Source organism: Prinia subflava, chromosome 5, assembly GCF_021018805.1.
Source record: "Prinia subflava isolate CZ2003 ecotype Zambia chromosome 5, Cam_Psub_1.2, whole genome shotgun sequence".
NCBI lineage: Eukaryota > Metazoa > Chordata > Aves > Passeriformes > Cisticolidae > Prinia > Prinia subflava.
In genome coordinates this window covers 6384474-6402641 of record NC_086251.1, presented here as the reverse complement: position 1 = coordinate 6402641, position 18168 = coordinate 6384474, and the positions used below count along the sequence as shown (strand labels likewise).

General features: G+C 56.3%; 2 protein-coding genes across 10 annotated transcripts in view; one reads left to right on the top strand and one right to left on the bottom strand.

Annotated features, from left to right (window-relative positions):
* LOC134550933 (methyl-CpG-binding domain protein 2-like) overlaps positions 1-10747 on the top strand; it is a 33218-nt gene extending 22471 nt beyond the window's left edge. The window contains exons 2-6 of one of the 9 annotated variants that reach the window (XR_010080473.1): positions 6354-6444; positions 7632-7731; positions 8705-8944; positions 10073-10216; positions 10637-10747. Coding sequence is in view for 2 of the 9 variants with exons in the window: in XM_063397878.1 (XP_063253948.1) it covers positions 6354-6444; positions 7632-7731; positions 8705-8758 (245 nt within the window). In the remaining 7 variants the exon portion in view is untranslated. Of the gene's footprint in view, positions 1-6353; positions 6445-7614; positions 7738-8704; positions 8945-10072; positions 10319-10636 lie in introns of those variants that run through there. The other 8 variants (XR_010080472.1, XR_010080475.1, XR_010080474.1 and 5 more) reach the window with 8 other exon arrangements.
* On the bottom strand, positions 10227-15851 carry LOC134550660 (collagen alpha-1(I) chain-like). The gene is made up of 4 exons (XM_063397391.1): positions 15657-15851; positions 14974-15513; positions 14606-14852; positions 10227-14501 (listed from the first exon to the last, which is right to left on the bottom strand). The coding sequence occupies exons 1-4, from the start codon at positions 15849-15851 to the stop codon at positions 14476-14478; spliced, it is 1008 nt and encodes a 335-aa protein (XP_063253461.1). The 3' UTR covers positions 10227-14475.
* Between the last annotated feature and the right edge of the window lie 2317 nt (positions 15852-18168).

Below are 18168 nucleotides of genomic sequence, written 5' to 3'. Positions count from 1 at the left end.
GTACACAATGCAGTCCATGGTTTTCTGATTCTGGGCTCTGTGTGCAGTCTGGGCCCTGTGTGCCCACATTCTGCACTCTGCACACAATGCAGTCCATGGTTTCCTGATTCCAGACTCTTCCCACGAGCTTGTCTGCATTTTCTTTCATTTCAGATTCCACGTGTGCGCTGGTCCATCTTTTTCCCCTCTGGATTCCACATGCCCTCCTCTCTGGGTTTGTCCCTGTGTGATCTGGTCTGGGATTTCCTCCATGCTGGGCTCTGCACATGACGTGATGGAAAACACATCCATGCCAGGTTCCAAACAAGATCCCCCTGCTCTTTCCCCTCGTGCCAGGCTTTGTGCACCATCCTGCCTGCTTTTTCCCATATCTCCTTCTCTGTGCCTGCTCCCACCAGGTTTTTCCCTATGCCAAGCTCCATAAGTGATCTTGCCCCATTTTGCCCCCGTGCTCCCTCCTGGCCCTGATTCAGGCTGGATTTTTCTCTCCCTCCAGGTTCCAGGCACAGTGTGATCTGGGTTTTTCTGTGTTCTGGATCTTTTAGGTTTTTGCCTGTTCTGGATTATGGCTGACTCCTGGTCTAGGCTTTCCTCCATCCAGGACATCAGGTACAATCCCACCCAGTTTTTCCCTCCACTCCAGACTTCAGGCACAGTCCTGTTGGAGTTTCCCCTCATGTTGGATTCTTGTATTGGATTCTGGCTTTGCTCTGGGTTTTCCCCTGTTCTGAATTCCAACTGTGACCCTGTTTTCTCCCCATTCAGGACTTAATGCACCCTGATGGGTTTTCCTCATTCTGGGTTCTACCTGTGACCCTTCCAGGTGTTCCTACATTCAACACAGATCCCCTCTACATTTTCCTTCCTTGTGGGCTCTGGGCACAATTCCATCTGGATTTTTCTCTGTTCTGGTTTCTATTTGCAATAGGTTGTCCCCTATTCCAGATACTGGGAATGAATCCATGTGGACTGTCCCCCATTCAGGATACTGAGTGTAGGTCTGGTACTTCCCTAATTCCAGATTCTGGATGCAATCCAGTGTGGGTTTCCTCACATATTGGATTCCAGGCAGGGTCTGTCTGGGTTTCTGCCTGTTCTGGATTGCAGACAGGGTCTTGTCTGGGTTTGCTTCCATTTCAGATTCCCAGCACAATTTGCTCTGGGTTTTTTCCCAGTATCAAATTCTGGTTGTGAACTCATTTTTCCCTTCATTTGAGAATCCAGGTGTGATTTAGTCCAGGATTTTCCCCCTTCTAGATTCCTGTTGCAGTCTGGTCTTGGTTTTCCCCTATCCCTGGTTACTGGACTGATCCAGTCTGGGGTTTCCCCTGATCCAGATTTCAGGCAAAATTCAGTCTGGGTTTTCCCCTGATCTGGTGTCTGGATAAAATCTGGCCCAGGTTTTCTCCTAGTCCATATTCTGACTATGATCTGGTCTGGGGTTTCCCTGATATGGATTTCCAGAGAAATCTGGTTTGGGTTTTCCCCCAGTCCTGTGTCCAGGCAAAATCTGGTGCAGAGTTTTTCCTGATCTGGGTTCTGGGAGAAGTTTGGGTTGGGTTTTCCCCCAAGCCAGTGTCCAACAAAAATCCAGTCCCCGTTTTCTCCTAGACCAGGTTTTCCCCTATTCTAACTTCTTGTCTGGGCTCACTGGGGATGAAAATGTCCTGGATAAAGTCACCATCCCAGAGATGGTGGAAAGTGGTGGATGTTTTTCTCCAGGGTGTTAGGAAGAGTTTGGCTCCTGTCCCTCACAGCTCTTTCTGGAGATGCTGCCAGCAGAATCCCAGAATGGTTGGGGTTGGACAGCTCCAGCTGTGGGATGAGCAGGGCCAGGCTGCAGGACTGGCTGGACAGGGTCCAGTGGGAGCAGGGAATGGGCTCCATGTGCCTGGAAAGCAGCTGGGACCCACTGGGAGGTGCTGGTGACTTCCAGCCAGAGATGGAGTCACAGAATCGGGACTAAAATCGTTTCTCAGCCCCAGCTGTGAACTTTGGAGCCTTGAGGTGATCCTTGAGGGAGGGAAGAGGCCTCACAAGGTGAACAAAGGAAGTTGTGAGTGGATGGGGGAGAATGTTGGGGATAAAATTGGAAGTGATCTGTGAGGACATGGAAGAAATCCCCTGGAGTACCAATACTGCTCCACCTTCAAGGACACCCTCTGGATCTGGAATCTTGAATTGCAGGTGTGAAGTTGTCTCACAGAATCCTCTGATCCTGAAAAAAAGATAAGGAACTTTTTGGGATGGGAAGAGCAGGAGTCATCATGGGAAGAGAAAATCTAAGGTGGTAAGCACTAAAATCTTTGTTCTTCTCTTGTCCTGAGCTCTGTACTCAGGAATGGGACAGCTCCAGGAATTTCCTGAGGACACTGGAAAATGATCCCTGGTCTGCAGAAAACTGGGAAAATCCCTCTGGATGCAGCCCCTGAAGAAGGCAAAAAGAGCAGGGCCTCAGTCTGGGAGTGTGTGAGAAGTAAGGGAGGGACAAATGTGTGGCTCATCCCGTGCCTCAGAGCCCCAGGAAAAGGCCTTGGCTGAAGAACTGAAGTGCTGCTGCTCCACAGGGAGCCCCTGCCCAGGCCCTGGGAATTGGGCTCATCCCAGCTCCCTTCCAGAGCTGGAGGGGCTGCAGCCATTCCAGGCCCCGATCCCAGTTTGGGGCTCCGGTGCGGGACAGGGAGCGGGGCAGGAACTGTCACTGCCAGCCCAGAGCCCCTGCACTCCCCTGGGTCAGTGCCACAGCAGCAGAACCTTGTTGTCACAGCACAGCTCGTCTGGAGCTGGGCAGATCAACCTGGCTGTAGCAGGGAACCCAGTCTGGCTCTCCCAGTTCAGTGAACAAGTCCCTGGGTGAACAATGACAGGACAGGTTTAACCTGGAGCAGACACCAGTCCCTTCCAGCCCTAAATGCAGGCGTGTCACTGGCAGGGAGCTGGGCAGAGCTAAGAGCCAGGCCAGGCAGGGTCTGGATCCGGGGGCTCTGAGCTGCCTGCTCCAGAAGGTTCCAAACACTAGAACAGGCTGGTTTGTCCTGTGGGCAAGAGGACTCGGGTCATGATTTCTGTCTCCAGCCTGCGACCCCACGTGACACCTTGTCCCAAGCCAGGATTGCACTGGAGGGTCAGAAACTCCTTGGGAATGGCCTGAAGGTGGGACTGAGCCTGGTTCTGCACTTCCCATCCTTTTTCCCACCTAAGCCAAAGTGTCAGGTCTGGGCCATGCAGGGATTGAGGTGCCGTGTGCCACCTCTGAGGGTGTTTGGAGTTCAGGTGGTGGAACTGCCTCTGAAAGTGTTTGCTTTGCTTTTTCATCCCTCAGAATTCCCATGAGTTTGATACAAAATATCTCAGAGTGCTTTATCTCTAAAAAAGCCCTGAATATCCCAGTAGGCTCAGCTGGGACAAAAGAGCTTCTGGGTATTTTTTACTGTCTGATGTGTTAAAGGCTGATTTAAATTTGACGTAAATATCCAAGCAACTTTTCCTTGCAAACAGGTTAAAAGAAGATTCCTAAACAGGGACACATTTATTAGGCACTTTATTAGAAATCCTGGTGAGCCATAGGATTTGAGCTGCCTTAGACTTGGGAAGAAGTCCCTGTTTTAGAAGCTTTCAGCAAGTTCTTGAAGTTGCCCTGAGATCCAGCCTGTAGTTGCAGCTTCCCATCCATCCTGGGAAAGTGGGCAGGGAGCTCCCTAAAGACCCTCTGGGCTGGGCACAGCTTTTTTCTGTGCAGAGAGGCTGCAGCAGCACTGGGCAGTGAGTGCTGGGCTTAATCCATGGCAGCAGATAAATCCACAATCCCTGCTGGGCTCTTTCCAGCACTGAATTCCAGCTAAGGGAGAGGAGAGGAGCCCCTTCCAGGCCAGCAGCTGCTCTGTGCCAGTGCCTGTGACCTGGGATTGGTCCTGCCTGTCTGACTCTGGAGTCCCTCAGGTGCTGGATCATGGAAAACATCCCAGCCATGGATCAACCCCTGGTGTCACCTGGTGGTTTTGGGCAGGGCACAGCCATTGGCAGTGGGTGTGTTTGGGGAGAGGAGCCCTGGGAAAGGCAGCCCAGAGGATGAGGCCTGGGGAGGGCTGTGAGCTGAGAAGTGGCTCCAATCAAGTTTAAGGAGCCTTAAACTCCTGCAATGGTCTGGATTGGAAGGAACCTTACAGATGATCCTGTTCCCACCCCCTGCCACGGTCAGGGACACCCTCTGGGCTGTCCATGGGATTTGCTCTGTGCCAGGCTGGGGCAATGGGTGGGGTTTTCTCCCTCAGCCCAGTCCCGGGCAAGTTTGGGGTGTCCATGGGCAGAATCCTGGGAGCTGCATTTCCAGAGCTGGGAGCTCCGTGCCTGGAAATGTTTCCAGTCCTGCTGTTTGGTTTTTTCCCCAAACTGGGCATTACATTCCTTCCCTGAGCGAGGTGGTGTTCCCTGGGTTGTTGGGATTGCACACCGGGTGTTTGAGGGCTCTGTTGTCTCTTTCTCCTGGGTGGAAGGGTGAGGAAATGGGGATGCTCCCGACTGTCCCAGAGATGTGGGAACAGCCCAGTTCCAGTGAGGAATGTGGTGCCCAGCTCGTGGGGTGCACCCTGAGCTGATCTTTCCTGTTGTTTATTCCTTAGAGCCTGTTGGAGTGCTGGCCTGGATTTGGGAGGAGCCAAGTATGCTGGAGCTGTGAGGTTTTTCCTGTCAGAAATCCCTGATGGGGATGTTTTCCCTGGCTGTTCCAAGGGGAAGGAGCAGCTCTGGAGTTGTTGCAGTCACAGGATGCAGTGGGTGCATGCCCTAAGAACCAGTTCAGGATTGTTCATCTGAGTCTGCCGCTGACCTGTGACTTCCAGGGCCCCTCCTGATGTCCTGGATATTCCAAGGCTTGCCTTTTGAGGCAGCAATTCCAGAGGCAGTAAGTCAGTCCCATTCCATGGGAGCTGTCTCAGTGGTGGGATGGGAGAGAGACCAAACACCCCACGCTGCTGTTTGATCCATTCCCAGCTGGAATTGGGGCTGAGCGCTCATTTCAGAGCCCTGAGGCCACAAGTTCAGCCTGGAATGGCATCCCCAGGGAATGCTGAGGCCTCCCATGCCTGGGGCACTTGGCAGCACATCCCTGATGTGGAGCAAACAGAGGAGGGGGAAGTGCTGGGTTAGTGGGAGGATGTTTCTGGAATTGGGATAGGCGCTGATCATACCGTGGAACCACGGGGTGGTTTGGCTTGGAAGGGACCACAGAGACCCTCTGGACTCTGTCATCCAATTCCATGGCAAAGAACACATCCAAAACTGCCTCCTCCCTCTCATGGAATGGGAATGGCTGCTGGGAGCTCTGGAGACCAGGTAAGAACAGCACTGAGATTTCTTTGGCTGCTGCTGGGTGTGGTTTTCTCTTTTGGAGAAGTTCCTTGATGTTTTCACAGCAGTTTTCTTGGGCACATTTGGGGGCAATGCCAAGAATTTGGAAATAGTTGGAGAAGAGCAGGAAAAACTGTGAAGCTGATCCATTTCTAGTAATTCCAAACTTCTCCCACAACACCTTTCTAGAGCAAACCTGGTGAAAGGATAAAGATGCAGAGGAACAAGTGTTGTAAACCCCCCTGGATTTGTGACAGAGCAAACCCTCCTGTAATCCCAGCAGAGGTCTCTGAGAAACTGTGGCATCCTGAGGATTTCCAGGAAAGAATAACAAAGACAGAGATAAGGGAATGTGCTTCCAGTTAATAATGATTTGATGGGCACAGGAATGATTCTTGTATGTTTGATGCTTCCCTTTTTATTCCTGGAATAATTTAAAAATTATTCCTTTAACAAATCATCAAAATACGGGAATTTGAATTTGAAAGGAAACAATACAAAATAGATGGATGGAGAAATCCCAGAATCATCCTGGAATCCCTAAATGATCTGAGTGGGAAGGGCCCTTAAGGATCACCTCATTCCACCCCTGCCATTCCATCCTCTAGCCCGGGGTGCTCCAAGCCCTGTCCAGCCTGGCCTTGGACGCTTGCAGGGCTGGAGCAGCCACGATTTCCCTGGGTTTATGGGCACAGGAGGGAATTCTCAGCAGGAGCTGAGCCGTTCCCTTTGCTGTGCCCAGCCCAGCAGGGCTTTGGGAAGCAGAGGATGTGGGACAGGAGCTTTGCCCACGGCCTCGGGGCAGTCTCTGATGTCCCAGCCCAGCAGAGCCAACGTTTGTGGTTTCCCATCCCGCTCGAGGAGATGCCAGGGCAGGACCAGGAGTGGGCGTGGAGCAGGGGTGGCACCAGGCAGAGGGGGGAGCGTGCAGAGGGCGCCTCCAGCCCGTCCCTGCTGCCCAGGTTTGGGGTGAGCAGGCTGGGACTGTCCCTGTGCTTGCTCTGCAGGGGGAGGAGGCAGCCGTGCCCAGGAGGAAGAGGAGGAGGAGTGGGAGGATGGAGACAGCGGCCACCAAAGGCTGGGGAGGCACAGCTCCAGGTAGGAGGCGCTGCCTTCCAAGGAGAGGGACTCGTGTGTCCCGTTGGAATTTGGGGGTGAGGCCAATGGAACAAAGGGTTTGATTCCATTTCCTTCTCTGGGTTCTGGTGTGCCATGAGAGAGATTTGTGGAAAGGTCATTTATCCCTGATGGAATCTCTGGAAAACAGGGATTGAAGCTTTCTGCAGTGGCCCAACCCTGCCTGCAGGTATCCAAATGCAGTCCCCAGTCCCTGTTTTTGTGTGCAGTTGGGATGAGACCTCAGCTGCGTCCCTTGGCAGCTCCCAAGCTGTGCAGCTCAGAGTGTGCAGCCCTGAAGGGCCGGGCTGTGTTTAACCAGAGAGCAGAGAGCTGCAGTCATTTCCTAGCAGGGAACCTGACTTGGAAGCTGCAATCCAATGATTTGTTCACATTTATTGTATCTCCCCCATGGAGGCACCTAAAGAAGCAGAGGTGAGGTGTTCCTGATAAAAGAACATCCAAACTGATCCGTGGTGGAGGGCTTTAAAATTAAAGTGTGAGTGGAGATGCCTTGAGGACACTTCCAATTCTTTAGTGTATGAATGGAATTTAAATGAGATACCCAAATCCTGACAAGCTCATATGAACTCCAAAGCCTCTGCAGGAGTTCTACAGCCAGGGAGGGAGACAGGAGTCTGGAGTGTCTCCCCAAAAACTGCCTGCTGGTTTGTTGGACTAGGCATAGGAAAAATTGTGTATTCCCTGGGGCTGTCCTTATGGAGAAAGGTTTATTTATGGGCCCTGGGTCTATTCAGTGTCTCTTCAAAGTGATGGAAACTGATGTCATTGGAATGCCAGAGGTGCCAAATGCTGTCCCAGAGCTCGGAGCCAGCCCTGTGGGAAGGGGTTCAATGCCCCTCTTCCCAACCCCTTGAGGCAGCAGCACTGGGGCCCTGCACCCAAACGTGCCCGAGGTGCCGAGTGCTGGCAGGAGGGAAATCCAGGGACTGGACAGAGGGAGATGGCTGCTCCTGGAATGCCAGAGCTGGAGCTGTGCTGCAGAGCTCCCAGGAGATGCTGCCTCACTCAAACCTCGGTTAAAGCTCAGCATCCCTCCTACTCCCCTGGAATTGTTGTTGCCTCTGTTGGTGCTCTTTCCCAATAACGTGAGGATTATTACTGTCAGTTCCCACTGCATTTCTTCCACAGCCCTTTGCTTTCCCCAGGTGGTGCTTTAGGAAAGGCCCTCCAGCCTGGGAAGGAGCTTTTGGCTCCGGACACATTCCCAGTCCCCAGGAGCAGCAAGACCTGTGCTGTTCCCAGCAGGTGAGGCAGAGGGGCCTTTCCTTCCTTCCCTGCTGCACTTTGGCTTTTGAGGGGTGTCTGGGGGTCTGAGGGAGAAGTTCTTTGTCACTGCAGGGCAGAATCAGCCCTGGTCTCACTAAAAGCAGGAGGAATCATTTTATCCTTGTGTTTGCATCTTTTTCTCTCTTTTGCTGGCAGTGTGTGGTGAAGCAGCAGCTCCCAGTCAGTGCTGCTTCCTGGAATGGTTTTTATTTGTGAAACAATGAATTCCCTGCTGGAATCCCAGCAGTCCCCCAGATCAATGTGCAGTTTAAGGTCTTACACCTTGACCAGGACAATTCCCTGTCTCTAGACATGGGAAATGGGGAAAACTGGACTGGAGTGGAGCCAGAATCCAGAATGGGGCCGTGAGCTCAGAGTGGAGCCAGGATCCAGAATGGGGCAGGGAGCTCAGAGTGGAGCCAGGATCCAGAATGGGGCAGGGAGCTCAGAGTGGAGCCAGGATCCAGAATGGGGCAGTGAGCTCAGAGTGGAGCCAGGATCCAGAATGGGGCAGTGAGCTCAGAGTGGAGCCAGGATCCAGAATGGGGCAGAGAGCTCAGAGTGGAGCCAGGATCCAGAATGGGGCAGGGAGCTCAGCACAGGCTGGGGTTGGCACAGGGATGTTCCCTGCTGGATGACACAGGTGTGGAACAGATCCTTCCCTTCCTCTGTCCAAAGTCTGATGGCAAAGGATTGAATAACTCACAAGTGGGGCCTGGAAGGAAAATGGTTCTGTTCAAATTAGGCAAAGAATGCAATGAGAAAAATTGAGCATCCTTTTTATGTATGAAAAAAGTAGGGAAAAAATGTTGAAAAGGGGCACTTTTATTTGATGTCACCTCTCATTTTTTATGGATAAAACCCTCGAGTGAGGAATCAGAACAGAAGTGGGGAGGCCAGGAGCCTTTGACTTCCACAGTGGAGTTAATTTCCCTTTTCTCCTGTCTTTCAGGACAGGAAAACCCACCTAACTCCCCCCATCTCTGCCAGAAGCTTTGGTGTTTGAGGCCCCGCTGGCCTGCCCTGGAGGGCCCCTGCTCCTTGCCATGGTGTGAGTGAGTCCCAGAGTGCTGCAAATCCAGAGGGATCTGCCCTGGTCACTGCAGTGCCCAGCCCCAGACAGAAAGAGCCCTGTCCAAGGGGCTGTGGCTCCTTGTCAGGAATGTGGCAGCAGCCCCGGGAGCAGCTGGAGGTGAGAACTGGGGCTGTGCTTGGGGCTGAGCCAGCTCAGGGCAGGGTTTACCTGGGCTGGGGGCAGTTGGCCCCACAGGCTGAGTTCCAGCAGGATCAGGGTGACAGATGCTGCATTTTCTGTCCCCCTGGAGATTTCCTGCCGGGATGGGGCAGGGCAGGGAGCAGCTGCACCTCCCGTGGCACTGCTGCCCTTGGTGTCTCTGCTGTGCCCTCAGCCCCTGGGAATTTGCTGCTGTCACTGCCACTGCCCCCCTGCCTGGGGCTGCATCCTCCTGCAGCCCCTGTCAGCCCCACACAGCTCCAGGGGTGCCTCTGGGCCGTGCTGGGAGTGTTTGCTGGGAATGGGCCCCAGCCCTGGGAGGATCCTTTTGTTCCTGGGCAGCTGCACAGAGCCTTGGGCCTGTCAGCCTCAGAGCTGGACTGCAGGAGTCCTGGAAAGGAAGAATGACAGTGAGGTGTGTCAGGGCTGCTGTCAGAGCCCCCTGGCAGTTGTTTGACACCTCCTGTGTGTTGGAGGTGTTGTGTATTGACACTGCAGGAAATTCATGGCCCCTTCCCAGTTCAGCCCAGCAGATCCCAAAGGCTTTTCCAGGAGTATTTATCTTTTCCTTCCCTTGGTGATAACTTCATCTCCACCCTGCCATGAGCAATTCCTGGATTTCTGCTGGAGAAAACCCCACTGCAGAGGCAGTTTGCAAAGGAGGCCAGAGCTGTGTGTGGAGCAGGGAGTGCTGAGAGCTGTGTCTGCCTGTGCTGGCCCAGCCTGGCAGCAGCCCCATGGAACAGCCTGGGCAGGTGGGATTAGATGGAGCCAAACCCCTCCATGGAAGAGGCTTTCTCCTGTGCAGATGTCCTGGGGTGACTTTATGCTGCTTGTGTCCCCAATTGTCTGTTCTGTCTGTGCTGTACAGTGAGTTCTGTGCCTTTAGGACTGGCTCTGAGAGCAGAGCAGGGAAAGAAGAAGCACCAGGTTTTGAAAACAGCTCTGCCCCTGCACATTCCTCTCTCTCCAGACTGTTCATCTGAGGCACAGAGCCTGTGACAGAGATCTTTTTGTGCTTTTTAGTTAGTTTAGCTAGCTAGGGCAGAGAAGTTCCCTGCACTGTTTTATTTTCCTTTTTCTTAGGACTCTGTGAATCTGCTCCAGGCTGAAAACCCCAGAGGAGCACCAAGGGCTGGCACCTGCGGCCCAGCGGGCCTGGACCTCCAGAGGGGCTGGGACTGATAAAAACTGAGTGAACTGAGCCACCCACAGAAGGATTTTTCTCAGGTTTACCATCTCTGTTTGCAGCAGTGAGAGGTTTTATTGTTTCATATTATTCATTCTTTATGCTTGTGGGCATTTTGTTGTTAAATAAATTGGTTTTTTCCACTTTTCTCCAAGGAATTTCTTTTCCTGGACTGGCTGAGGAAGGGCATTTTGGGTTTGCTTTCCAGAGGGACCCTACTCAGACATTTCCTCCCAAATTTGCCCTGAACCAGGACAGCAGATCAGGCAGGGGAAGGCAGGGAACTTTGGCAATGCTGCTCTGCCCCAGAAAGTGTCACTGCCACCTGCAGGGATGGCAGCACCCGTGCCCAGCGCTCCCCATCCACCCAATCCAAGGGAGAGCAAAGGCTGGGTTGGGCTGCAGAACTGGAAATAACTTGGGAACAGAAGAAGTCACCTTTTTCTGCTTCTTTCTTTCAGGTGCTGCCCTTGCCTCTGGGGGTGTCTGCTGAGCTCTGGCTGCAGGGGCCTGCCAGGCCTGAGTGGTGTCAGGTTGTGTTCTTCTCACTGGGAACTGGAAATCATTATTCATTGCAGAGAGGTTTTCTGAAGCCTTTCCCCTTTGCTGGGTCTTCTCTTTCTCCTTTGAATTCACAGCTCTTCCCTGCTGCCATTTGCCTGAATTCCTTGCAGCTCCTAACTGGATAAACCTGGAATAACTTAGAGGGCACAGAGGTGACATTTTTGGCTGAAAACCTGAGGCAATTGAGAGGGGACACAAGAACTGTTGGTGTCGGAAAATATGAGGGGATGTTGAGGGGAGCGAGAGGGCATTTTTGAGGGAAAACGGGAGGTGATGTTTAGGGGAGAGAGTGAAAATTTTTGGAGTAGAAAAGAGTTAATCAGTCTTGTAGCAGAGGGAAAATTTGGGGGGTAAAACTCAATGTCATCTGTAGGGGACAGAAGGAAGATTCTGGAGTAAAAATGAGGTACTCAGTAGTAGACAAGGAAGGAAATTCTTGGAGGCAAAACTTGTCCAAATCTCAAGAGTAGAGAATGAACACTGTGAGGGAAAAACAGGGTGATGAGTAGTGGGCATGTAGGGAAAATTTGGGGGCTAAATCTGAGCTCATCTCTAGAGCAGTGCATGAACATACTGAGGTGACATGAGGGAATCAGTTGTGGGCAGATGGGGAAATTTTGGGGTAAAAATGATACGAAATAATCTGTAGAGAGATCATTTTGAAGTAAAAATTAGTACAGATGGACAATTTGGGGGGTAAATCTTGACAACAGCTACATGGTAGAAAGTCAATAATATTGAAGGGGAAATGAGGGAGTCAATAGTGGATATACAGGGGAATTTGGGGGGGCAAAACTTGAAATAATCTAAAGGTTGAGAATGAATATTTCAGGTAAAAATGAGGTGATAAGTTGTGGACAGTTAAGGAATATTTTGGGGGTTAAACTTGAGGTAATCTCCAGGGAGAGGGTGAACACTGACATCAACTGAGGCAGCCACTGGGGGTAGGCAGGGAAATTTTGGGGGTATAACATGGGAATTTCTGTAGGGTGGAGAAGGAACACTGAGGTAGAAATAAAGTGATCAGTAGGTAACATTAGGCAGAATTTGGGGAGCAAACCCTGAGGTAATTATGTAGGAACAGTGTTTTTGGGAAAAATCTGACAGTTTGTAGGGGACAGAGTGAACATTTTGGGGATCAGAGACAGAACCTGTGTGGTTTTGGGTTTAAAATCTAGTTAGTATACAGGGGACAAAATCGACATTCTGGTAGTAAAATCTGAGTTCATCTGTAGAGAAAACAATGGATATTTTGAGGTAAAAAGGAAGCAATCAGTATTGGGCAGGTAGGGAAAATTGAGGGGGTACAATGTGAGATTATCTCTAGCAGAGAGCAGGAACATCCTGAGGTAAACTGAGGGAATTGCTGTGGATTACAGGTGGGTAAATGTGGGGATAAAACTTGAGGCAATCTGCACAGTAGAAAGTTAAAATAGTTCAGTTAAAGCAAGATGACCTTATCACTCCCTACAACTTCCTGAGGGGTGGCTGTAGCCAGGTGGGGTTGACCTCTCTCACCAGGCAGCACTGACAGAACCAGAGGACACAGTCTCAAGCTGCATCAAGGAAAATACACGTTGGACATGAGGAAAAAGTTTTTCATGGAAAGAGTGATAAAGTACTGGAATTGTCTGCCTGGGGAGGTGGTGGAGTCACCATCCCTGGATGTGTTTAAAAAAAGATTGGATGTGGCACTCAGTGCCATGGTTCAGTCGAGGGCAGGGAACAGCTTGGACTCGATGATCTTGAAGGTCTCTTCCAACCTTGTGATACTGTGAAGTTGAAAAAAAAATATTTTGAGGTAAAAATGAGGTAGTCAGAAGTGAAGAGGTAGGGAAAATTTCAGGGGTAAAGCCTGAGGTGATCTGCAGCAGAGGGGATGCACTTCATGGGGTAAACTGAGGTAATTGGTTATGGACAGGTAGGGAAATGACTGGGGGGTAAAAATTGAGAGCATCCCCAGGGTAAAGAGGGAAAATATTGAGGTGGAAGTGAGGAAATAGGTAGTGAACAGGCAGGGGAAATTTGGGGAGTAAAGCTTGTGGTGATCTCCAGAGTGGAGAAAGAAAGCTTTCTTGTAAAAAATGAGGCAATCAGAAGGACAGACAGGGAGAATTTGGGGAGAAGGTCTCAGGTGATCTCAGGGTGAGGGAGTGACTGTTGTGAGGTCACCTCAGGACTCACTGTGTCCTCCTTCCTTGGCAGCAGCTGGCAGGGAAGGGAGGAGAGGCCTGGGGCTGGAGAGGGCAGGAGAAACTCCCTTGGCATCACCAGGGCCCCTGTGGGGAACAGAATGGGCACTCTGGGAGCACATGGAGCTGCCTGGATTGTCCCTTTGGGGCTGCTGGGACTGAGGGAATTCCATCCCTGTGGCTGCTGCCATTTCCAGCCCAGGGCCTTTGGCTGGCAGGGCAGCACAGAGATTGTTCCCAGGGTGGGGCCCAGATTTGGGGTTCAGCTTTGCTGCTTCAGATGAATCAGAGCTCTGGCCCTGAAGTGCCTGCTGGACTGGGAGGGTGGAATGAGCTCCCAGTGCCTCCTGGAGTGTGGATATTCCTGTACAGAGTTACCATTGAACACCAGCTGTGCCAGGAACCAGCAGAGCTTCCAAGGGAGCTCAGCAGAATGGGGTAAGGACAGGCTGACACTGCACAGAATGTGCTCTTTAACCCCCTCATCCCCCAGCCCCACTGCTGTCCCTGGGGTCCCCTGGCAGAGCTCCCTGGAATTCAGCTGATCCCAGCCCTGAGCTCAGGCTCCCATGGATATTTTCCAGCAGGAGGAGGCGCTGGCCGGACGCGCTCCCTGTGCTGGGGCAGCCCCTGTGCCACGGGAGGACATCTCTGCCTGCAGGGGCTCAGCTCCTTCCAGAGCCTCAGCAGGGCCCTGGGAGTTCCTTTCCCTCAGGAAAGGGCTGCACATCCCTGCCTTCAGCACACCTCCCGTGGGACCCCCCTGCAGCAGCTTCCCATCCCTTCTGCCCTTCCAGCTGGCTCCATGGAAAACTCCAAACCTCATCCAAACAAACGTGTCTGACTCCAGCCTTTTATTTTAAGGCCTCTCTGAGGGCATTGCTTGGGATTCAGTTTCTGTGAGGGAATTCCCTTGGCTTTAGGACTGCTGACAGAGAATATCCCCAGGCTGGAAGGGAAGGGATGGGGCTGGCTGGGACATATCTGGGGGTGCCTGGGAGCTCCAGGAGGTGGCACTGGGAATTGCTGTCTGAGCTCCTCTGCAGACCCAACGTGCCAACATTCCCAGGCATTCCAGCTGTTCCTTGGGCTGTTTTTGGGATGTCCGTGGGCTCTGTCCGGGCTGCAGCATCTCCAGGAGCCTGTGGAGAGCAGCCCCTGGCCCGGGAGCTGCGGGCAGCCCCTCAGCTGTGCCCGTGCCCATCCCCAGGATGTGTTTGGACACTGCTGCCCTGGGGGGACACTGGGGCACAGCTCCTCCCTGCAGATCCAAGGACAGCAGGGGCTGCTTCCCTTCCTGGGGCTCCTGGGCCCTCCTGCCCACACTGCCAGGAGCTGGGACACAGAGGGAGCACCAAGGAACGTTCCTGGCAGGAGCAGGAGTCCCCCAGGGCTCCCTGCAGCTCTGGGCAGAGCAGCAGCCCCGGCCTCAGCCCCACCCTGATTTTGGGCTGGCAACACTGACCTGCAGCAAAGGCCCCTCTGCAGGCAGGAGCAGCCCTGGCACTCTCCAGAAGAACTCTGGCCACGGAGCACGGGAACCCTCAGGGCTTGTGCTGCTCCTTTCTCCCTAGAAAGGGACAGGGCTGAGCACCTTGCCAGCCCTCAGGGAAGTGCTGGAAAGGGCAGAAATCAGGGTTATGGAAGAGCTTTGTGCTGCACACAGCTGCTCACCTGTGTTATTCCACGGGCAGGTGTGGCCATGGAGCTCTGCTCTGGGGCACTCCAGGGGCTGCTGTGGGAAGCAGCACTGGCATAAAAGAAGGAGCTGCCCTGGCACAGGAATTCCCTCGCTGGCACTGGGCATTCTCATCTCAGGCAGGGCCTGAGATTGCTGAAAATGCCCGGGCTGTGGGTGCAGTCCCCAGATGAGCCATCCACACCTGGTGCGCTTCTTATGTCCCTTCCCACTCGGGCTGTCCTATGACATGGAAATAAAGAGTAAACAGTTTTCACCGGCCTTTCAAACCCAGTGGTTTCTGCATTAGAGAGTGCGAGCTGCAGAGAAAGGGGGAGAAAGGAGGGAGAGCATCGGGTCTCACGCGGCAGCTGTGCCAGCGGCACCGCCCGAGCCCCGGCACGGCCCCACTCCCGCCCCGGGCACGGTCGGAGCAGCAGCGGCAGCGCCGGGCTCGGCCCCAGCGCCCGGCCCGGAGCGGCTCCTGCGGCCCGCGGCGCTGCGGCCGCGCTCGTTCCGGGGGCGGCGGGCGGGAGCCCCCGGGGCTGCGGGCGGGGCCGTGCGCGGGGAGTGCGGGGGGCTCGGGGGCTCCGCATCCCCGAGGGGCCGCGGGCGGGAGGAGCCGCGGCGGGGCCGGGCCGGGAGCGCGCCCCGGGGCCGCCGTGCTCCCGCCGCCGCTCCGTGCCCGCCAAGGCCGCCCCGCGGGCCGGCGGCGCTGAGGGAGCGCTGGCGCTCGGAGCGTCCCGGGGCCGGGAGCAGCGGGCCACGAACCTCGGCAGTTCAAGCCGCGATCCAGCGCCTGCTCCGGGGAAGCGCCGTTCTCCTGGAAAGAACAGCACCGGCACAGCCCCGGTTCCCCGGCGTCGCAGCAGGATCTGCCCGGAGCCCCAGCGGGACCCCAGCCCTACGCCGGCCGCAGTCGGAGCAGCAGCGGCAGCGCCGGGCTCGGTCCCAGAGCAGCTCTTCCCGGCCGCAGTAATCCCAGTTCCGATCCCAGTTCCTGTCCCTGCCCCAGTCCCGCCCCGGTCCTGCGGCCCCAGGACCCGCAGCCCGCCCACCGAGGAAGAAGCGGCTTCGCCCAAAGCCCCAGCAGGCACGGGCAGGACCCGGAGCCGACCTCTCGGTCCCAGGTCCCAGGTCCCGGTCCCGGTCCCACCTCAGCGCCTCCAGCTCTGCACAGCGCCGGCAGCAACCCCCGGTCCGCAGCTCCGCGCAGCGCTCCGAGCGCCGGTCCCGCCGCATCCCGGGCTGAGCCTCCACTGCAGAAAGCGGCGCGGGCGCGGCTCCGCCGGGATTTACGGGCGCGGGCGGGGCGGGGCCGGCTCAGGTGTGAGGGGCGGGGCCTGCACAGGTGCGCGGGGCCCCAGAGCGCCTGCGCGGGGCGGGGCCGGGGGGGATTTAAACCCTGGGAATCGACTTTAGAGCTATTTGCCCCTCGGCGCTCGGTGGGGCTGGATGCTGTCCGGCCGGGCTCTCTATATCTCTATCTCTCTCTCTATTTCTTTTGCTTTTTAGTTCTCTTTATTTCTTCTTATTTGTGTTTCTTTTTATCTCTTTTTCTCTATAGCTCTCCTTTCTCCCCTCCCTTCCTCCCCTCCCCCACCCCCTACTCCCTCCCCCCTAGCCCTCCCCTCCCTCCCCCCCCGGGCCGGTCCCCGCCTGCCCCTGCCCCTCTCCCCCTACACCCCCAGCCCTGCCCTACTCCTGCACCTTCACCCTCCTTCCTCCACCCTTCCTTCCCCCGGCTCCTACCTGCCCCCTCACCCCGCGCCCCTTCCCCCCAATTCCTCCCCACCTGCCCTCAATTCTCCCTGTCCTTCCTTCCACTCCGCCTCCCCATATTCCCCTTCCCTCTTTTTTTCCTCTGCTCCTTCACCACACACCTCTGCTCCATCCTCATCCTCCCCCCGTGCTGCCCCCCACCCCACCTTCCCTCTCCGTGCTGTCCTGCACACCCCGACCCCCTCACCTGCCCCCCTTCCCTGACCCCGACCAGCCCCTCCGCCCCCCTATTCCCGTTCTCTGTCCCCTCTCTCTTTCCCCCGCAGCCGCGGGGCTCGGGGTGCCGGACAATAAAGCCCACGGGGCCGGAGCCGGCGCCCCCTCCCTCCCTGGAAGCCCCACACGGGGACAGTCCCGCCCGGCGGGTGTCCCCATTCCGGTCAAACACACGGCCCGACACCGCCGGGGCTCCGGCTCTCCCTACATCACACTGGGGTGTCCCGGGGGGCGGGACGGGGTTAGGGGGGCCCCCTCGTTAGGAGGGGGTCCCGGGGTGGGGGTGGGTTAGGGCAGGGAGGGCCCCCTCCGGAGGAGGGGGTCCCTGGGGGGGGGTCGGGGCGGGCCCCCTCCGGAGGGGGGGCCCCGGGGAGGGGGCGGGGCGGAGGGGGGACTTTCCCCCCTCCAGTCCCCGCCCTCTCCTCCGGGCCCCCTCCTCCGGACGGGGCTCGGCCCGGCCCCCTCCCCGGGACCCCCTCCTCCGGACCGGGGCCCGGGGGGAGGGAGGGGGGGGCGGGTGGGGTGGGGGGGAAGCAGAGGGGGTCACGTCACTCTGAACCGTGAACACACAAAAAAAAAAAAAAAAAAAATCACCGCACGAACGAACAGCCCCTCCCGTCCGGCCCCCCCCACCCCACCCGCCCCCCCTCCCCCCCCGGGCCCCGGTCCGGAGGAGGGGGTCCCGGGGAGGGGGCCGGGCCGAGCCCCGTCCGGAGGAGGGGGCCCGGAGGAGAGGGCGGGGACTGGAGGGGGGAAAGTCCCCCCTCCGCCCCGCCCCCTCCCCGGGGCCCCCCCTCCGGAGGGGGCCCGCCCCGACCCCCCCCCAGGGACCCCCTCCTCCGGAGGGGGCCCTCCCTGCCTAACCCACCCCCACCCTGGGACCCCCTCCTAACGAGGGGGCCCCCCTAACCCCATCCCGCCCCCCGGGACACCCCAGTGTGATGTAGGGAGAGCCGGAGCCCCGGCGGTGTCGGGCCGTGTGTTTGACCGGAATGGGGACACCCGCCGGGCGGGACTGTCCCCGTGTGGGGCTTCCAGGGAGGGAGGGGGCGCCGGCTCCGGCCCCGTGGGCTTTATTGTCCGGCACCCCGAGCCCCGCGGCTGCGGGGGAAAGAGAGAGGGGAGGACAGAGCATGGGGATAGGGGGGCGGAGGGGCTGGTCGGGGTCAGGGAAGGGGGGCAGGTGAGGGGGTCGGGGTGTGCAGGACAGCAAGGAGGGGTGCAGGGGGAGGTGGGGGGCGGCACGGGTGGAGGATGAGGATGGAACGCAGGTGGGGGATCGAGGGGGAAAGAGGGAAGGGGAATAGGGGGAAGTGGAGTGGAAGGAAGGGAAAAAAGAAAGGACAGGGAGAATTGAGGGCAGGTGGGGAGGAATTGGGTGGAAGGGGCGCGGGGTGAGGGGACAGGTGGGAGCCGGGGGAAGGAAGGGTGGAGGAAGGAAGGTGAAGGTGCAGGAGTAGGGTAGGGCTGGGGGTGTAGGAGGATAAGGGAGGGGGGTAGGGGGAGACCGGCCCGGGGGGGGAGGGAGGGGAGGGCTAGGGGGGAGAGGGAGGGGGGGGTT

What these genes read in the sequence shown, in the direction of transcription:
- LOC134550660 (XM_063397391.1), bottom strand. Translation starts at nt 15,851, where the DNA reads ATGCGGCGGGACCGGCGCTCGGAGCGCTGCGCGGAGCTGCGGACCGGG. An exon ending in TCTTCCTCGGTGGGCGGGCT is followed by an intron (nt 15,514 to 15,656) that starts GCGGGTCCTGGG and finishes CGGCCGGCGTAG; the next exon opens with GGCTGGGGTCCCGCTGGGGC. An exon ending in CTGCCCGTGGAATAACACAG is followed by an intron (nt 14,502 to 14,605) that starts GTGAGCAGCTGT and finishes GTCCCTTTCTAG; the next exon opens with GGAGAAAGGAGCAGCACAAG.